Source organism: Fundulus heteroclitus, unplaced genomic scaffold (genome assembly GCF_011125445.2).
Source record: "Fundulus heteroclitus isolate FHET01 unplaced genomic scaffold, MU-UCD_Fhet_4.1 scaffold_103, whole genome shotgun sequence".
NCBI classification, from domain to species: Eukaryota; Metazoa; Chordata; class Actinopteri; order Cyprinodontiformes; family Fundulidae; genus Fundulus; species Fundulus heteroclitus.
Window position 1 is genome coordinate 451,104 of NW_023396499.1, and position 18,613 is coordinate 469,716.

Below are 18,613 nucleotides of genomic sequence, written 5' to 3' on the forward strand. Positions count from 1 at the left end.
GTAAAATAATTCCCTGTTTTGATTTTATTCCTGATCTGTAATAAATTCTTAGTCAAAAATCGCTTTGAATTTAATTCTACGTTATAAAAAAGTTTTCAATGTTTTTTTCTCCCAGAAGTTTACCCAATATTTATTTCTGTTTTTCACAATAAAAGACTTAAATAATGAAAGAGCCCAAAATAATCAAAACTAAATAAATTCTGAGGTACATGAACACTGAATAAAGCGTGCACATTATGTTGAGAAAACAGGTAAATAATAAAAAGAAGCTCAAAATAAAAACTTCAAATCCTTATTAAACACGTTTAGGAGTTTAATTCTTTGATTCACACAAAATAAACATAAATATCAAAGTTGCCAAATGTAACTGTGAAAAGCATAAAACCTCACATTGTAATCACCAAAGGAACAGCTTGTAGTGATTTTAATATGTCCAAAAAGTTTTAATGAATACTTCTACCAATAATCTTTGTTCTGACCATCTTGACATTTTTTGTATATCTGTACACATCCTGAGCTCAGCATGAGCACAGATAACATAAACCATAAAGTTATAACAGATATAATATAAAGTCAGTTAATGCACAGATCAAACACTTCCTGAGAAGCTTAAAGCATGAAAATAGTGTTTGGTGTCTGAAGCTGAAGGTTTCTTCCAGCTGGAAATGATGCCTTGATGTTCACTCTTCAGCTGGAGACGGTTTTCAGGATTCATAGGAACAAGTTCTACTCCAGCTGCAGGAGAAGTTTTCTGTTCCTGATGCAAAGATCCCTGATGTCGATAGAGCAGGAAATTTACTGTGAAACCAAAGCAAGTCCAACTAGGAGACCACAGCATCTCTATGGTTGGTAGGAATGATGAGACTAGTAAAGTCCTGTTTTATCTTGCAGGGCTTCATCTTCTGGTGCTGGAGGTCAGTCAGATCTTGGTGAAGAATATCTCTGCCTTTTACAGAGCAAGACGACTACAACAGCACCAAGAAGAATAGAAGCAATGGATAAAACTATAAAACCACCTATCCAGCCAGTACAGCTCCCTCCATCCTTGTTTCCTGCAGAAGAGAATCAGGAGTTAGTCTGATGTTTCAGCTAGGAGACGATAGAGCAGCTGCTGTCCCACATCATCTACTGATCTCTGATCTCAGAGCAGCTGCTTCCTCCAGAGTCTCATCAGCATCTCCAGCTCTGTTTCCTCCACCTTTCTATTATGCTCCCTCCTCTGAAGGTCCACTAGATTAAATGTTGTAGACAGCAGCAGACCATAGCAGCAGTTCTTGAAGGTGACCTTGTAGTGCAGCTCTGCAGCTTGTCATGTTGCTTAAAGTGACTAAACAGCTTGATGGTAGAAATCTTTCTCCACCTTTAACAGGATCCTGAGGAAAGTTCTGGAGGATTGTTGCTGTTCTGCTCCAGAACAGCAACAATCCTCTGATCCAGAAGCTGTTCTCTGAAAGCCAGGAGTCCATCTTGGTGCTGGCCAGGAGCAGATCACATGATGCTGCTCTACATATCTGATGTCTGACTACTGGGGACTGAAATAGACTTTATTCTGCATTGATTTCAGCATCTTTACCTGAAATCAGCTGATTGGTAAATGACTGCAATGACATGGAGACTGATTTTAAACAGAGTCACTGCCAGCCCTCATTTATCTTCTGATTCTCCACATTTGTTTCTATGTCTTCAATAATAAATAAATGTCTTAGAGCACATCAGTAGAACTGTAATAATAGATGATTTTAGCAGCAGCAGCAAAGCAGCATCTGATGCTTCTTGAACTAAATCAAAGCAGCTGGATGACGTTCTACATTTCTGTTGGACTTTCTGGAAGAAAACTGTCAAATTGTTCAGTTCTAGGATGGTTCTGTCAGAAATGAAAACCAGGATTCATTGAAGTCTTTCTGTCCATCTCCATCATCTAACATCTGATCTGTTTCTCTCTTCCATCAACAACCAGGAAGCTGCAGGAGCTTCTGATCCACAGACAGACTCACCTGCTTCAACTCTCAGGTTAATGATGCAGATGGGCTCAGTGTCCAGTAGAGATCTCTCTCTGCGATTATTTCCTCCTTGAACGACTCGACACTCATATGTTCCTGTATCATCAGTCGTCACGTTCTTCAGAACCAAAGACACGTCTCTATTCTTCACGTCCAGCAGATGCACCTGGTTCCTAAATGACAGAGATTGGGCCTCAGGATTCAACTTCTTGTCTCTGTACAGAAGTACATATTGATCTGACTCCAGGTCAGTTCTGCTCCACTCTACAACTTTAACATCTTTGTTCTCAGCTGCTCTACATGTCAGAATGACGTTGTCTCCTGGTTCTGCTGTGATGTTTCTCTGACCTGCAGGAGAGAAAACAACACAGAGCAGAGAAGTTAGAGAGGAGCTCTGGACATTCACTATAAGAAGAAGAATCTTGCTGTATAACCAGAACCACTACTTGATTATAAAAACATCATCAGTATTTTCTTATTTAATTATTAACAGCTGAAACTGGACCAGAACATTTTTCTGTCTCCAGGCCTCAGCAGACCTTCATCATGTTCCAGACCAGAGAAGAACCAGAAGTCTCTGCTTCCATCTCTGATAGAAAGTTTCAGCTCATAAATATCATTTTCACATAAATATCAGCCATTAACATCAGGATTAATCTATAGAGAAAACATCAGACCATGTTAAATGTTGTTCTGCGTTAATACTGTGATCCAGAGGAACCAAGGTGTTCTGATTTAAAGTTCTCCCACCAGGAGAACCTCCTATGGATCCATGTATCAGCTGCAGTAGAACAGCAGAGCAGCTTGTTGCAGCTTTACCTGCCTGCTGGTTATTTTACAGTTTTGGTTGATCTATATCTGATTTTCTATGGAGGAAAAAGTTCTGGTTACTGCAGGACGTTTCTAACCAACCAGGTGTTGTTTTACCCAAGGAGACATTTTATATCAACTATTTTCTGCTGCTGGTTTACAGCAAAGAAACGCTGAAAAATATCCAGCAGCAGGAAAAGACTCAAAGTCTCTGTGGTTTGATTGAGTTCCTGGTCTCCTGGCTATTAAGAAATCACATAGAACCAAAATACAGTCATTTATCTCCACAATGAATTAAAATAAAGTATAAAAATATCTTATTTACCATAAATTAAATACGTGGTTCAGAAACTGGGTTTTTAACAGGTTCAGATTGGAATAAGGAAGAGATAAAATATTAAAATCTAGAAATAAATTATGGGAAGGAAATTAGCTAAAGTATCAATAAACATGTTTTTACACAACAGAAAATATTTTAAATCACATCATCCCACATGAAAACACATCATGCTTTGATCTAAGATCAAACATACCAGCAGAAACACTGACGCTGAAAACCAGCAGAAACAAAACAAGTGACGTAGTTAGACAAGAAACCATTTCCTCGTTCAGCTCCTCGACCAGTTTAACGCTGGGTTTACTAACATCCTCTGAGGACCAGCAGCACACAGAGTTTAACTTTAGGAATAAACTCTGTTAGATGTCCGTTTGGGTCAGACAGAAACTTTAGAGCTAATTAAGGCAGACTAAGAGTTTTTAGTCGAGAGACGACGGCGGTCTAACCGAGGACTCGCTGCTATGGCTTCACGGAAGAAGGAGGAGCGTCAGAGTGACGTATATAAATATTAAATCTACCATCGATTACAGGCCAGATAGAGTAAAAGATTTCTGCTTTAAGCAACAAACTGGTGTCTGATCCAACATCTACCTCCTTTAAAGCTGTCAAAGATCTTCAGCCTTAAACTAGAACATAAAGACGATCAACGCCCAGATATCAGAGGCCAGTGCGCATGCGTTGGTGCTGCTCTTCATGTAAATCACGTGATTCTAGAGAGACAAGTCTGAACTCCAGAAATATAAATGAGTTTATTTCCTCTGAGTACAGAAGGTTTTATTCACCTGTTTTAAACTCATCATCATCAGCAGGTTTAAACTGAATTATTTCTCCTGAAAACCAGACAAACAACAAATCTGCTCTAAACTCTGACAACAACGTCAGACTGAAGGTGATTCACATCATGAAGTTAAAATATTAAACCAGGTAAACTGGCTCCAGATACAACTAAAAGTTTATAGTTTCAGTTATATTTATAATAAATACAGTCAGGCCCCATAATTATTCAGACCCCTCCTCATCAGTAGTTTGAGCTCCATCCTCAGACGTTTTTATCAGATTTATGTCAGGATTCTGTCAAAGCAGTTCTGAAATGTTTAGTTTATTACCAGTCAGAAAAAACATGTTAGTGGTATTAAAATATGACTTTAAACCTAAATCTACTAGTAGGTATTAACTATATCTACTTCAAGGTAAAATGAAAAAGAAAACTAAATTTTAGTGAAATGTTACTCAAAGGCAAAGTTTGAATTAAAATTTCATACTTAATCACTTTGATCATCGACTAAATGTAAAATAAGCATACTTTTCTTTCCTGTTTTATCATAAAATAGTAAAAAACACCAACCTCTGTCAGAAGAAGCTCCCAGCAGTCAGTGACTGAGTGTTGAACCATGAACTGATCAGCTGCCTTGGTTGCCTCATATAAAACCAGTTTTCCTTCCATGGGACTGGTTGTTGTATTCAGATCCCAACAGGTCCTGTCCTGAAAGCTTTTCATATTGTAGTATGAGGAGCTTTCCTCCTTTCAGTCCTCTGAGTAACAACAGCTTCTTGGTAGAAGATAAACAGGTTGAGGCCTCAGATCTTCAGCCTCCCAGGTTGAACCTTCAGTCAGAGCTCCAGGTCTTCTCCTCCTTAGCTGAACTACTCTGTCCTGGATCTTCACTTGAAGACTTCTGTGAGAAACAAACTCTAAGCTCCTCTTTCATGACCTTCATCCTCCTTGTAGTTCTGGTACATAACTGGTTTTGTGGTAAGGCGTATTGTTTCACTTCCTGTTGTTGCAGGGGGCACTGTGGTTTGGTGTTCCAGACTCTCTCGTTTTTATCTTTAATCTCTTTGCTGTAGGGAGAGAAAAAAACTCTTTGCTGTAACATCTGTTTCTAACACATAAGCACTTTTAAAACATTGGGAACTCCTCGTGTTTCACATGGTTTGTTCACCTGAACTTCTTCTCAACATAGTGGGGCTGCATCAAAGAAGAACGAGGCCTTTGTGCCATTGTGCAGCAGGCAAAGCTGCACCATGGCCATACAGGGCACTCGCTGCCTCCTGTACAGCTCCAGTTCAACCCTCCAGTATTCACCAACACCTGTCAGCCTTAATCAAACCTGCACTCAGAACACCTGTCCAACATCCTTCATAGGATCACCTCTGTCAGTTATTCCCCGTTGGATCATCTGCTCATTACTGCTCACCTCTGCTCATGTTTATAACCTTACCTTGTCCTGCCTGAGCTCTCTACGTCTACCAGCCTGTGCTTCCTCTGTCCGCCTGCCTGCGCTCATTCAAGTCTGCATGCTCCAGCTCTGTCTTGTTTGCCAGTTCCTGTCAGCACCATCTTCCTGCTCCAGCCCGGTATAGACTGTTAGTTTCTTCCTCCACTATCCACAATCTTCAATAAACTGTCAAACTAAGCTCTGTGTGCGGTTGAGTTCGGGTTCTTCTCTGGCCTGGATCTTGACTTGAAGATTTCTGTGAGAAACAAACTCCAAATTTCTCTTGCAAGACTCACATCCTCCTTGTAATTCCTGTACATAACTGGTCTTGCAATCATTTTTTTTCATAATCCTTCCTGTTTCTTCACCTGTGCATCTTCATTTTGCTCTTAGCTGACTTTGCAATAAACAGTCAAGCACACATCTGCATTAACAGCATTGTCATTTAAGTCAGATGCATCTGACTTAGAATGTGCCTAGGATGATGGGCCTAATGACTGGATCTGCCTCTTGAAGTCTTTAAATCAGCTGCAGAGCGGATTGGAAAAGCTGAAATGTTTTGGTCAGAGTACGTAACTGAATAAAACCGGTCTTGGACTTATTGGACTTCTTCAGGGACAGTCAAGCCTGGACAAAAACTGGGGAATAGCATTGAAGCTGTACTTTATGCCACAGCACATATGACTTTTTAGGCGAGGCAAGTTTTTTCTAGTAAGCACTTTTCAGTAACAAGATGGTTAAAAAGCTATACTTCAACAAAACAGAAGAAACATTACAGAGGCAAACACATTGGATTGGAACAATAGCAGCAGTTGTGATACAGTATAAGACAAGTTGGACTACAAAGTTCCACTTTAATATTTAAAGGCAATTCTAAAAAAAATAGCTTTTTAATCTTGATTTAAAGGAGCTCAGGCTTTCAGCACTTTTACAGTTTTCTGGAAGTTTGTTCCAGAAAACAGTGGAGCATAGGAACTAAATGCTGCTTCTCCATGTCTGGTTCTGGTTCTGGTTCTGCAGAGCAGGCTGGAGCCAGAAGACCTTAGTGGTCTGGATGGTTGATGCACTGAAAACAAGTCTGTGATGTATTTAGGTGCTAAATCAGGGATTTATAGACTAACATAAGGATTTTAAAGTCTATTCTCTGTGATACAGGGAGCCAGTGGAAGGACTTCAGAACCGGGTCCATGTTCTCTATGTTCTTAGTCTTAGTGAGAACTTCAGAACCGGGTCCATGTTCTCTATGTTCTTAGTCTTAGTGAGGACTTCAGAACCGGGTCCATGTTCTCTACTTTCTTAGTCTTAGTGAGGATGCGGGCAGCAGCGTTCTGGATCAGCTGCAGCTGTCTGATCCACTTTTTAGGCAGACCTGTGAAAACACCGTTGCAGTAAGGCCGGGCGTACACGGTACGACTTTTTGGGCCAATTCTTCAGTCATGTGAGAATCGTTTGGTTCGGGCCGAGTTTCAGCAGCATCGTGCTTCCTGCATCTTATAGCCTACAGAGGGTACCGAGGGCCGACTGAATTTCAAACATGTTTGAAATTCAGTCGGCCCTCGTGAGTGATCATGAGCCCCTCCTGCTGTTGAAGCAGAGCTACGAGCTGATTTACCTCAACCTCGCGCACTGAGCATGTGCAAACAAGGAAATTCTTCGTCTTCTCAGACAAAAACATAGTAGTGGAGAGAAGCATGGCGGCGGTACGTGTGACATGGAGTCAAACTACAGAGGAGGAATTCGTAGAATTACCAAGTTAGCGTGTTTCGTTCTAGTGAGCCTCATGTTTAACAGTGAGCATCGACACTTCCGTCTTTTTCTTCTTCTACTGTTGACGTTCGGCTTCCGAAAAGACGAGTCCAAATAGCGCCACCTCTCTAAAGGTTTGAGTCCGACGTGGTTTTATACGTACAGTGTGAGCAGTCAGGTCACATCAGAGCTTCAGGCTGTACAGAACAGATATGGTGAGCTGGGAACTTTTAAACCCTGAGGTTTGAGTTTGAGCTGAATCTTAGTACAACGATTGAAAATATTGTACAGTGTTGTCACGATTCGGTTCTGGTAGATGTTATTTTGGTTATGTTGGCTTTCCTGCCTTAGGGTTTATTTCTGTTTCTTGTTTTGTATTGTGTTGGATTCATGTTTAGCCTGTTTACTGTTTTAGTTATCTGGTTTCCTTTATTAGTTTTTATGATGGCTTGTGTTCTGTTCAGTCTTAGCTTTGTTTCTGTCACGAAACCAGAGACAGAGGACCCAGTATTCAGGCCAGACAAGCAGACAAGAACATGCTGTGCAGAGTAGTGTGGCTGTAAGCAGGCTTTAATAAACCTCAAAAACATTCAGTCAGGGAATATGCAGGCTCGATGGTCAAATAACAGTTCCAAGTCGGTACACAGGCAGGCGGGAAAAAACAGGCAAGGACAACAGGATCAGGATCAGGCTCAGGCTGGCACAGAGGTCAAAAATGCAAATTGGGTCATGTCAACAGAAACACACAAAGGGAATCCTGGACAAAACTCACCAAGAGATCATTGTTCTTTATGAGCCCTTGGTGAGTTTTGTCCAGGCTGTAAGCAGGCTTATTAAAGCCTGCTTACAGCCACACTACTCTGCACAGCCTGTTCTTGTCTGCTTGTCTGGCCTGAATACTGGGTCCTCTGTCTCTGGTTTCGTGACACAGTGTATGCTCGGCTTTAGATGTTGTAACTGCCTGAAAAGGTAATTTAATTTTAAGTAAATTTTAAGATGCAGTTTTCTCTTACTGAGGCGGCCATCCGCAGCCCCGTCTTGTTCTAGCAGCAACAACTAACTAATGTTCTACCACCAGAACTTAGACTGACTGCACCTTTTCACTGGTCTGGCTCTGATTTCAGTAATGATATCATAACAAATGATAGGAGTAAACCTGCTGGAAATGTTGGAATTCCGTTACTAAACAGATTTGCTCCGCTCCAAGATGTGACCCAGGATCATCACGACAACAATCAAAGGTATGTCAACAATCTTCACTCTAAGCTACCAGAGAAAAAACACACCACAGGGCCAAGGACCCTGATATTAGGCAATCGATCTGTAAGCGGGATTAAACATTTCTTTAACAAGAAAAACACAGAGGTGTTGATGTATAACTCTTTGAACTGTGGCATCCTTCCAAGGATCTTGAAAGAACGCCCGACCCTGGAAAACCTCATAATACAAGCTGAAGCCCTGGATGACGTCACCCGGAGAAAATCAGAAGTATTGAAAGAGGATTACATTCGTCTGCTAAATCTAGTTGATGGCCTTAATGTCAAGGTGTTTCTCAGCGGCCCTCACGCGCCCGTTAATTGTGGAGATGAGATTTTTTCCAGAATTCTGATGCTAAACAAATGGCTGGAAAAAAAACATGCAAACAACTGTAACTTTCATAGACAACTTTAACATATTTTGGGAAAGAAGACATCTGTTCAACAGAGATGGTTTCTCTCTAAATAGGTCAGGTGCAAAACGGCTGATTTTATATATCTTCTATTCTGTGAACCATGCACCATCAGCTTTGTCCCAAAACAAAGCTCAACCAGTGCCAAAACAAATGATAAGCCCAGTACAGCCCGAACAAGCCAAGATAAAGATGGCCAGAAAGATGACACAGAAAGAGGCTTCGTCAGAACTACAGGAGGATTCATCCCAGATCTCAGCAGGACAAAGAGAGGACCAAGAACCTCCATCCCCACAAACACCGGTCCAGACTGCACCCACCTCCCCTTATTCTCCACAAAGCCCAGATGTTCCTTTTATGGAATTTTCTCACAACATGAACAAAGTATTTAAGATTGGCCTACAGCTGACATCCTCTCCACATAGCCATTCTGACTCTGTGACTAAACCAGCATCTTCTAAAGGCCACAGAGGCCCAGATCCTCCTCCTCCTCTACATATCAAGGAACATGCCTGTGCTCAGGACCTTCAGATAACTTCTCTGTGATACACACTGGGCCCTGGCAGCACGTTTATCAGACATATCAGACAGTTTATTCCATCACCTTGGGCCTTTTGCCGGAGATTATGGAATATCTGTGATGATATCTGGCAGAAACAAGAAAAACAAACAGGACCAAACACTTAAAAGTTATAAACTGTCAGATGCAACCTGTCACAGAGACATCATCAACCACTGAGTCATATAAACTGGGTTTATTAAACATTAGATCTCTGTCAGGAAATTCCCTTTTAATTAATGACTTCATTATTGACAATAATCTTGATGTAATGTTTTTGACAGAAACATGGTTACATGAATTTAATGGAGCAGCTATTCTGATGGAGTCGACACCTCCAAACTACAATTTTCTTTGTGAGAGCAGACAGCAAAGGAAAGGTGGAGGAGTAGCAACATTGTTTAATGATTCACTAAAGTGCAAAAAGGTGTTTTTTGGAAAATTTGACTCTTTTGAACATTTGGCTCTCCAGGTAAAGAGCCCGGTACGAACTATGTTTCTGAATGTTTACAGGCCTCCTAAGTCCACATCAAACCTTTTTAATGATTTTAGTGACCTCCTGTCTGTGATATGTGTTGATTATGACTGTTTAATTATTGTGGGAGACTTCAACTTTCACGTTGACAACCCTGAGGACAGAAGTGCAAAAGAACTGTGTGACACACTTAGAAACTTTGGTTTAACTCAGCATGTTAAACAACCAACACACAAACCTGGAGTCTGGTCTGGAGAAAGACCAGACTCCAGGTTCACTATGACATCTATAAAGACAGATATTACAGATATAACTTACAATTGAAAAATGCAAGAGAATCTTTCTTCTCTGAGATCATCAAGAAAAACATTAATAATGCTTGTGTCTTATTTTCCACAGTTGACAGGTTAACAAATCCTCATGTGTCCGTGACTTCTGAACTCCACTCCACCAGGGCCTGCAATGAATTTGCTAACTTCTTTACTGAGAAAATCCTAAAAATTAGAGGATCAGTTTGTACATCCAACCTATCCTGACAAAATGTCCCAATTCAGCCAAATAAACTACAGAAGCTCAGAGGAGATCATTCAGCAGCTAAGTTCCTCCTCATGCTGCCTTGATGTTCTCCCCACAGTTTTCTTTAAGAAAGTTTTCCCTGTCATAGCGTCTGAGTTGACTCAGATAATAAACACCTCCCTTCTGTCAGGTGTTTTCCCTCAGTCCCTAAAAACAGCAATTATCAAACCACTGCTGAAAAAGAGCCAATTTAGACAAACTTCTACTCCAGAACTACAGACCCATCTCAAACCTCCCCTTTATCAGTAAGATTATAGAAAAAGCTGTATTTCAACAATTAAACACCTTCTTAACAATGACCAGCCGCTTTAATGTTTTCCAGTCAGGTTTCCTCACCACAGTACAGAGACCGCCCTTATCAAGGTGTTTAATGACATCCATATAAATACAGACTGTGGAAGAATCACTGTGCTGGTTCTATTGGACCTCAGTGCAGCATTTGATACTGTCGATCACTCCACCCTGTTAGAGCGCCTGGAGAACTGGGTCATCCTCTCTAGTACAGCTCTTAAGTGGTTTAAATCCTACTTAAAGGACAGGGACTTTTTTGTGTCAGTAGGTAACTTTACATCAGAGACGACAAAAATCACATGTGGGGTTCCCCAAGGGTCCATCCTGGGTCCCCTCTTATTCAATATCTACATGCTCCCTCTTGCTCAGATCATAAAAAACAACAACATCAGCTACCATAACTATGCAGACGACACACAGCTCTACATCACCATGTCACCAGGTGACTATGAACCAGTTCAAGCACTGAATAAATGCCTAGTAGAAATCAATGCCTGGATGTGCCAAAATTTGCTTCAATTGAATAAAAACAAAACTGAAGTAATAATATTTGGACCAATAGAGGAGAGATCAAAAGTTAGCACACAGCTTCAGCTGCTTCAGCTAGGAACCACTGATCAGGCCCGAAAACTGGGAGTAGTGATGGACTCAGACCTGAACCTCCAAAAGCATCTAAAGACAATTACAAGGTCAGCTTTCTATCACCTGAAGAACATTTCCAGGATTAAAGGATGTCTCAGCAGGATCTGGCAAAACTAATCCATGCGTTTATCTTTAGTAGAATTGATCACTGCAACGGTGTTTTCACAGGTCTGCCTAAAAAGTGCATCAGACAGCTGCAGCTGATCCAGAACGCTGCTGCCCGTGTCCTCACTAAGACTAAGAATGTAGAGAACATGGACCCGGTTCTGAAGTCTTCACTAAGACTAAGAAAGTAGAGAACATGGACCCGGTTCCGAAGTCCTCACTAAGACTAAGAAAGTAGAGAACATGGACCCGGTTCTTATGTCCTTCCACTGGGTCCCTGTATCTCAGAGAATAGACTTTAAAATACTTCTGTTATTCTATAAATCCCTGAATTAGCACCTAAATACATCACAGACTTGTTATCAGTGTATCAACCCTCCAGAGCACTAAGGTCTTCTGGCTCCAGCCTGCTCTGCAGAACCAGAACCAGAACCAGACATGGAGAAGCAGCATTTAGTTCCTATGCTCCACTTATCTGTTCCTCTAAAGTTCCTTTAAATCAAGATTAAAAACACATTTGTTTAGGATTGCCATCGACTGCTCTAGTCAGGCCAGCTGACAGCTTTGCTAGGGCCCAAGACAACGCAGTCTTTTTGCCCCCCCCCCCCTCTACACCAACCGCCACCACACACACACACACACACACACACACACACACACACACACACACACACACACACACACACACACACACACACACACACACACACAAAAGTCAACTTAACTGTATACTTCATGCCCTGGAAATCTCTGTATTTTATATTGGATATTTTCAACCCATCTATTGAATTTAGTGCACTAGTTGATCTTTTCTTCATAAGAGAACAGCACTGCAGCCAGAATATGGCCTTTTTTTTACCTGCTGTATATTAGCCAGTCACTAACATTTTTTTCCCTTCCATTGCAGGAAGTAGAAGAATATGTTAGATACTTTGGGAATTCTCTGCCCTCTGAATCTCTGAGAAAGGCTTCCTTTTTGCCATTAAACGCACAACATTGACAGATGCTTTCGACATTTAAACTTGATGTATCATGAAACTGTTGACCTTTCGGGTTTCGTGATTTTTATTTTATGATTACAATTATATATTAATAATAATAATAATAATAATAATAATAATTTTATGTTCGTTTTTTTTCTTCCTGATTCACCTCATATATCTTTCAATCCCTATGTAATTTTGTCTGTGTTGTGTGCACCTGCCTGTTGCTTTAAGCCTATAATTTTCCCCGTCATGGGATAAATAAAGGATTAGCTAATGTTATCTTAAATAACGCTTTTTAGTATATGTACTGGGTTCTTTCAATGTCTTAATTACATTTTCTGTGTGGGCCCCAGTAACATATGATAGATAATATCTACTTTGAAAGTTAACATGAACTGCTGCTGAAGATGACCACTGATCTACCTGGATGTTCTCTGGAGGACTGAAACGCCTCAGTCAGTCTGTGGGTCTGTCGGGGCAATCAGAGAAGTTTAGTCTCCTTTTCTGTTTCTCGACGTTTTCTTGCTCATGGTTTTTCATGTGCTTAGATAAATTTGTTGTGTTTCCACTGAATTTAACCGGCTTTTTACAAAACATACAGCTTGATTTCATTTACGGTATTAAAATAAAGCCAAACGGCACTTATTTCCCTCTTCATATTTTTCTGCTGGTGCGGTCTCTCTCTCTCTCCGAATCTGAGCAGCAGCCGCGCGTTTTTTTGTGACAGTTGAGTGGGCGGGCCAGGCTGAGCCTGCGTGCTGATTGGCTGGCGCCGCTGAGCCATGTACGAGAGGGGAGGGGGAGTAGCAATGTGCCGTGACACTGCTGCTGCTGCAGTTAGCGCGAGTGCACTGACTGACACTGACCATTGTAATGATCAGAGGGTCAGTTTTGGGCCCCCCCCCCCTCTATCCTGGGCCCGGGACAACTGACCCGTTTGTCCCACCCTGTCGGCGGGCGTGGCTCTAGCTACACTGTTTTAGTGAAAAATCAATAGTTCAATTTCTTTTTTTTTTAGTCTAACTGTTTCTTAATGTTTGATTTAAGTTTCTATTTTCCCATGTTTTATTTTTTTTAATGTTTTCTATTTTTATGTTTCTACATTTTATTCCAACTTGCTTTTATTCAGTTTTTTTCCCTATATTTTAATCATGTAAAGCACTTTGAATTATCCATCCATCCATTTGCTGACCTGCTTAATCCCTCATGGGGTCACAGGGGTTGCTGGTGTCTATCTCCAGCATTCACTGGATGAGAGGCGGGGTACAAACTGGACAGGTCACCAGTCTGTCGCAGGGCAACACAGAGACAGACAGGACAAACAACCATTCACGCACACACTCACACCTAAGGACAGTTTTAGAGAGACCAATTAACCTAACAGTCATGTTTTTGGACTGTGGGAGGAAGCCGGAGTACCCAGAACCCACGCATGCATAGGGAGAACATGCAAACTCCATGCTGAAAGGCCCAGGGTTGGATTTGAAGCCAGAACCTTCTTGCTGCAAGGCAACAGCACCACACACTGCGTCACTGTGCAGCCCTTTGAATTGTCTCTGTACTGAAATGTGCTATACAAATAAATTTGCCTTGCCTTGCCTTTTAAAAAATAAATGTTTAACACAAACGTTATTATGTATTTCCATAACAAGGACCAAGTCTAGCATTCCCAGCAGGCAGATGACAACAGCAAGAGCTTTAAAATGGGTGAAATTTTAACCAGTGTGTTACATTGGTCAAAATGTCATCCTGATTGGCTCGTCAATTTTATGTTGTGTTGAAATCCCTCTGCATAGCGTCACGGATTCCAGATGGACGAGTGAAGCCGTGTGGAGTACGGGGGGAACTGAATGCATCTGCCACGAGTCAGGTTAGCAAATCTAAGCTGCGGGGTATAAACTCTGCTCTGATAAAGGCACAAAATCACACATAAAAAGCTCAAAATAAAGGCATTGAGTGCCAGAATCTTCGTAAAATAGAGCTGGTTTAATCTGAGCATTTTTAAACTTTGCACTGGTTCTAGTAACCAGTTAAAACTGTCAGAAATCTCTGACTGCAGCAGGGAAACACCATCAGCTAGAAGTTAGCTTAATCCTCCATGTTGATGTATTTAAAGTTTCTCCCAGGTCAGCATGGTGGATGTTACACATACAATCCTATCAGTGTTTCCTCAGAATTAGCTTATTTCAAGCAATCAAAATGTTTTAATTTATTCTCACCTAAGCATTAATTAAATTGACTTGAGGTTTGCAGAGAATGCTACATTACTTACATAGCATTATGTATAACGGTGGCTCATGAAATCTCCACCATCTAGTCACCAGAATTGACAAAGACTCCAGGGTAGATGTTGAATCGTTTTCAGAAAGTTTCCATGTGGACAAAAATGACAAAGAAGATAATGGAAAGTTCGTCGTAGGAGGCATGAGCTACTTGTGGGCTCTTTTTGAGTGTCACCTGTTAGTTTCTGTGTGTTCATCTCACTGAAGTGAAAGAAAATGTCAGGAGAGAAGAGAACGCACACTTTGTGGTTTATAGTTTAGGTCCTGATTTGACTAGAATCGTCCATGTGTGCCACAACAGTCCGAAGCTCGTTTCCTCGCCACAGCAGAGTTCTGACTGTTGACCTCATCATAGTTCAAGGAACAGGAGCTAAGAGCCATTATTGAGGACATCGGGATGAAGCCCAAAGCTTAAAAAGTGTTCTGAGACAGACCATGTTAGAGCGTCCCCTGCTGTTTATCACCCAGACAGACCTGCAGCAGCTGAGCATCAGTCAGAAGCTGCTGGTCCTCCACTTTCATGTAAAGTTGGTCCAGAAAGTTACTGGTTCCTGCAGATCAGTCCGGTTCTGGTCTGAACTGAGGCGCCAGCTGATGTTGGTCGAACTCAGTGTTCATCAGAACAGCTGAGGCTGTCTTATTATTTCCTTTGTTTTGTTAAAGGAAGAGAAAGAAAAGTGAAAATCAAGAGATAAACATGTCAGAAATGATTAAAAGCATTCTGAGGTTGAACAAAAAAGTATTTAAAATATTTCTCCGTTAGGTGCAGCTTGAGCCACATTAAAACCACATGAAGGGGGAGAGCAGAAATGAAGCAACAAAGAACCAAACAGAAAATCTAATTTGTACAGAAACAGCTGACACTGCAGAAGCAGGTTTCCAACCACAGTCTCTGTGGCAGCAGAAAATACTACAGAGATCTGCTTAAGCAGAACTGAGGCACTTCCTCTTAGCTACCCAACTCTCACGCACACAGTCTGAGTTTTGCAACCTTCAGCCCATGTGTTCATGTGCTGGTTCTGGTTTAACTCTGGCCTGCTGACCATGATGGACACACAAATCCACTAATCACTTTCTAATCAGTGTATGCATGTTTCTAGGTAAAGCACCTATTGGTATTGTATTAATGCTTTTGTGTTAAAATCTCTCTGCTGCATGTACCCCATGTGAAGGTAGACAGACAGGGATGTTGCTTAGGTGGCAGACAGAGGAAACCACAGCAGGCGTGTTTACAGACAATGATAAGAGGCTCATTACAGAGGAAATCAATTCATTGCAGGTTGAAAGGATTGTTTCAAGATGACGATGAAAACATCCTTATTGTGTCTGCTGGCTAAGTAAAATATATTTTTATAAGTCAGGGTTATTGTTTCATAAAAGCCAAAAGTTTAAAAGCAGATAATGTGTCTGTCTTTGGTGTGAAATGAACAGGAAGCTGTTGGTGAAGATCTACATGCAGATACTCTGTTTATGGGTCTGATTTCTTTGTGAAAATCAAACCTGAAACTATAATTATAACTTATCTTTTCCCCAGTTATGACATCCCTGCTGTGCTGCAAGACTCACCAAGGTCAGTAAATGTTGGCACCCTTTAAAGTTTTAATCAAAATGAGTAAAATTAATTAATAATACAAAGTTAATAGGAGCTGCAGCTTTAAATGGAGATAAGGTCACTCTTATGTGAATTGCTATAAACTGTATGATGCGAGTCACCCAGTGTCACTGAAAAACATGCAATATCCACTTTGGTCCACAGAGGGAAACTTGGTGTCACAAATTTTCTTCTTTAAAGCCAAGTATCATTTATTGTGTCCCTTTAGGGAAATTCTCCTTACATCTAGGTGGGACAAGAAGACACAGACAAAACCACACACACAGAAACAATCACATAATTAATTTAGCCACAACAAAATCAATAAGCTTCCATGTACAATTATCAATTAAAACAGGCTGAACAACAAACCAAGCCTGATAACCATTAAGATTTATCTGAATAATGACCTGGCTAAAAGAGTTTTTCCATCTTTGTTCTTAATTTAGGATGTCTGAACCTCCTCCCTGATGGTAATAGCTTGAATTCACTATGGAGGGGGTGATGTGAAGAATGAATTATGTGTTCTGCCTTTTGTAGAACTCCTTTAAAAACTGTTTCTTCTAAATCTTATAATGTTGCCAGCAATTTTAAAAATGTGCTTAATCCTGTTCTTGTTTCCAGCTGATAGACTGACAATCCAGGTGATAAAAGCAACAGTGAGGACAGATTCAATCCAAACAATAATTATAGGGAAACTAAAAAGTGGTTGTTTGTGGGGTTACCGACTGTGTGGCTGCAGGACTGGCCATCACAATCACCAGCCTGCACACTTTAGCTTTTGTCTAACAGGAACCAGTTTTAATTTTCTCTGTTTCTGTCCCAGCAGCAAACAGGGTGACACAACATGGCTTTGCAGTTTTGTTCCTGTTTTTAGCCAATCTGCACAGCAAATAAGATAAGTGTTATACCAAGAAGGCTGTAATAAATTAAAATAAATATCAGTTTGGAATGTTTTCAAGCATTAAGTGTAAAATAATTCCCTGTTTTGATTTTATTCCTGATCTGTAATAAATGCTTAGTCAATAATCGCTTTGAATTTAATTCTAAATTGTAAAAAAGTTTTCAATGTTTATTTTTCTCCCAGAAGTTTACCCAATATTTATTTCTGTTTTTCACATTAAAAGACTTAAATAATGAAAGAGCCCAAAATAATCAAAACTAGATAAATTCTGAGGTACATGAACACTGAATAAAGCGTGCACATTATGTTGAGAAAAGAGGTAAATAATATAAAGAAGCTCAAAATAAAAACTTTAAATCCTTATTAAACACATTTAGGAGTTTAATTCTTTGATTCACACAAAATAAACAAAAATATGAAAGTTGCCAAATGTAACTGTGGAAACCATAAAATCTCACATTGTAATCACCCAAAGGCACAAGCTGTAGTGTTCTTTTATATGTCCAAAAAGTTTTCACAGAGCTGAAGGTTTGTTCAGGTGGAAATGATGCCTTGATGTTCTCTCTTCAGCTGGAGGACAGGTTTTCAGGATTCATAGGTTCAAGTTCTTCTCCAGCTGCAGGAGAAGTTTTCTGTTCCTGATGCAAACATCCCTGATGTCGATAGAGCAGAAAATTTACTGCAAATGAAACCAAAGCAAGTCCAACTAGGAGACCACAGCATCTCTATGGTAGGTAGGAATGATGAGACTATTAAAGTCCTGGTTTATCTTGCAGAGCTTCATCTTCTGATGCTGGAGGTCAGTCAGATCTTGGTGAAGAATATCTCTGCCTTTGACGGAGTAAGACGACTCCAACAGCAGCAAGAAGAATGGAGGCAATGGCTAAAACTATAAAACCAACTATCCAGCCAGTACAGCTCCCTCCATCCTCCTTTTGTCCGTCCTTGTTTCCTCCATCCTGGTTCCCTGCAGAAGAGAATCAGGAGTTAGTCTGATCTTTCAGCTAGGAGACGATAGAGAAGCTGCTGTCCCACATCATCTACTGATCTCTGATCTCAGAGCAGCTGCTTCCTCCAGCGTCTCATCAGCATCTCCAGCTCTGTTTCCTCCACCTTTCTATTACGCTCCCTCTTCTGAAGGTCCACTAGATTAAATGTTGTAGACAGCAGCAGACCATAGCAGCAGTTCTTGAAGGTGACCTTGTAGTGCAGCTCACTGCCAGCCCTCATTTATCTTCTGATTCTCCACATTTGTTTCTATGTCTTCAATAATAAATAAATGTCTTAGAGCACATCAGTAGAACTGTAATAATAGATGATTTTAGCAGCAGCAGCAAAGCAGCATCTGATGCTTCTTGAACTAAATCAAAGCAGCTGGATGACGTTCTACATTTCTGTTGGACTTTCTGGAAGAAAACTGT

The 18,613-nt window shown here is 40.7% G+C and overlaps 1 protein-coding gene across 4 annotated transcripts in view; it reads right to left on the reverse strand.

The window, feature by feature from the left end:
* Positions 1-289: 289 nt before the first annotated feature.
* Positions 290-18,613, reverse strand: part of LOC118558143 (cell surface A33 antigen-like) — a 260,028-nt gene continuing 241,704 nt past the window's right edge. The window contains exons 4-5 of one of the 4 annotated variants that reach the window (XM_036128613.1): positions 18,091-18,159; positions 290-1,013 (exon numbers count right to left, since the gene is read on the reverse strand). In XM_036128613.1, coding sequence (XP_035984506.1) covers positions 916-1,013; positions 18,091-18,159 — 167 coding nt within the window. In that variant the 3' untranslated portion in view covers positions 290-915. Of the gene's footprint in view, positions 1,045-16,474; positions 18,160-18,613 lie in introns of those variants that run through there. The other 3 variants (XM_036128614.1, XM_036128611.1, XM_036128612.1) reach the window with 3 other exon arrangements.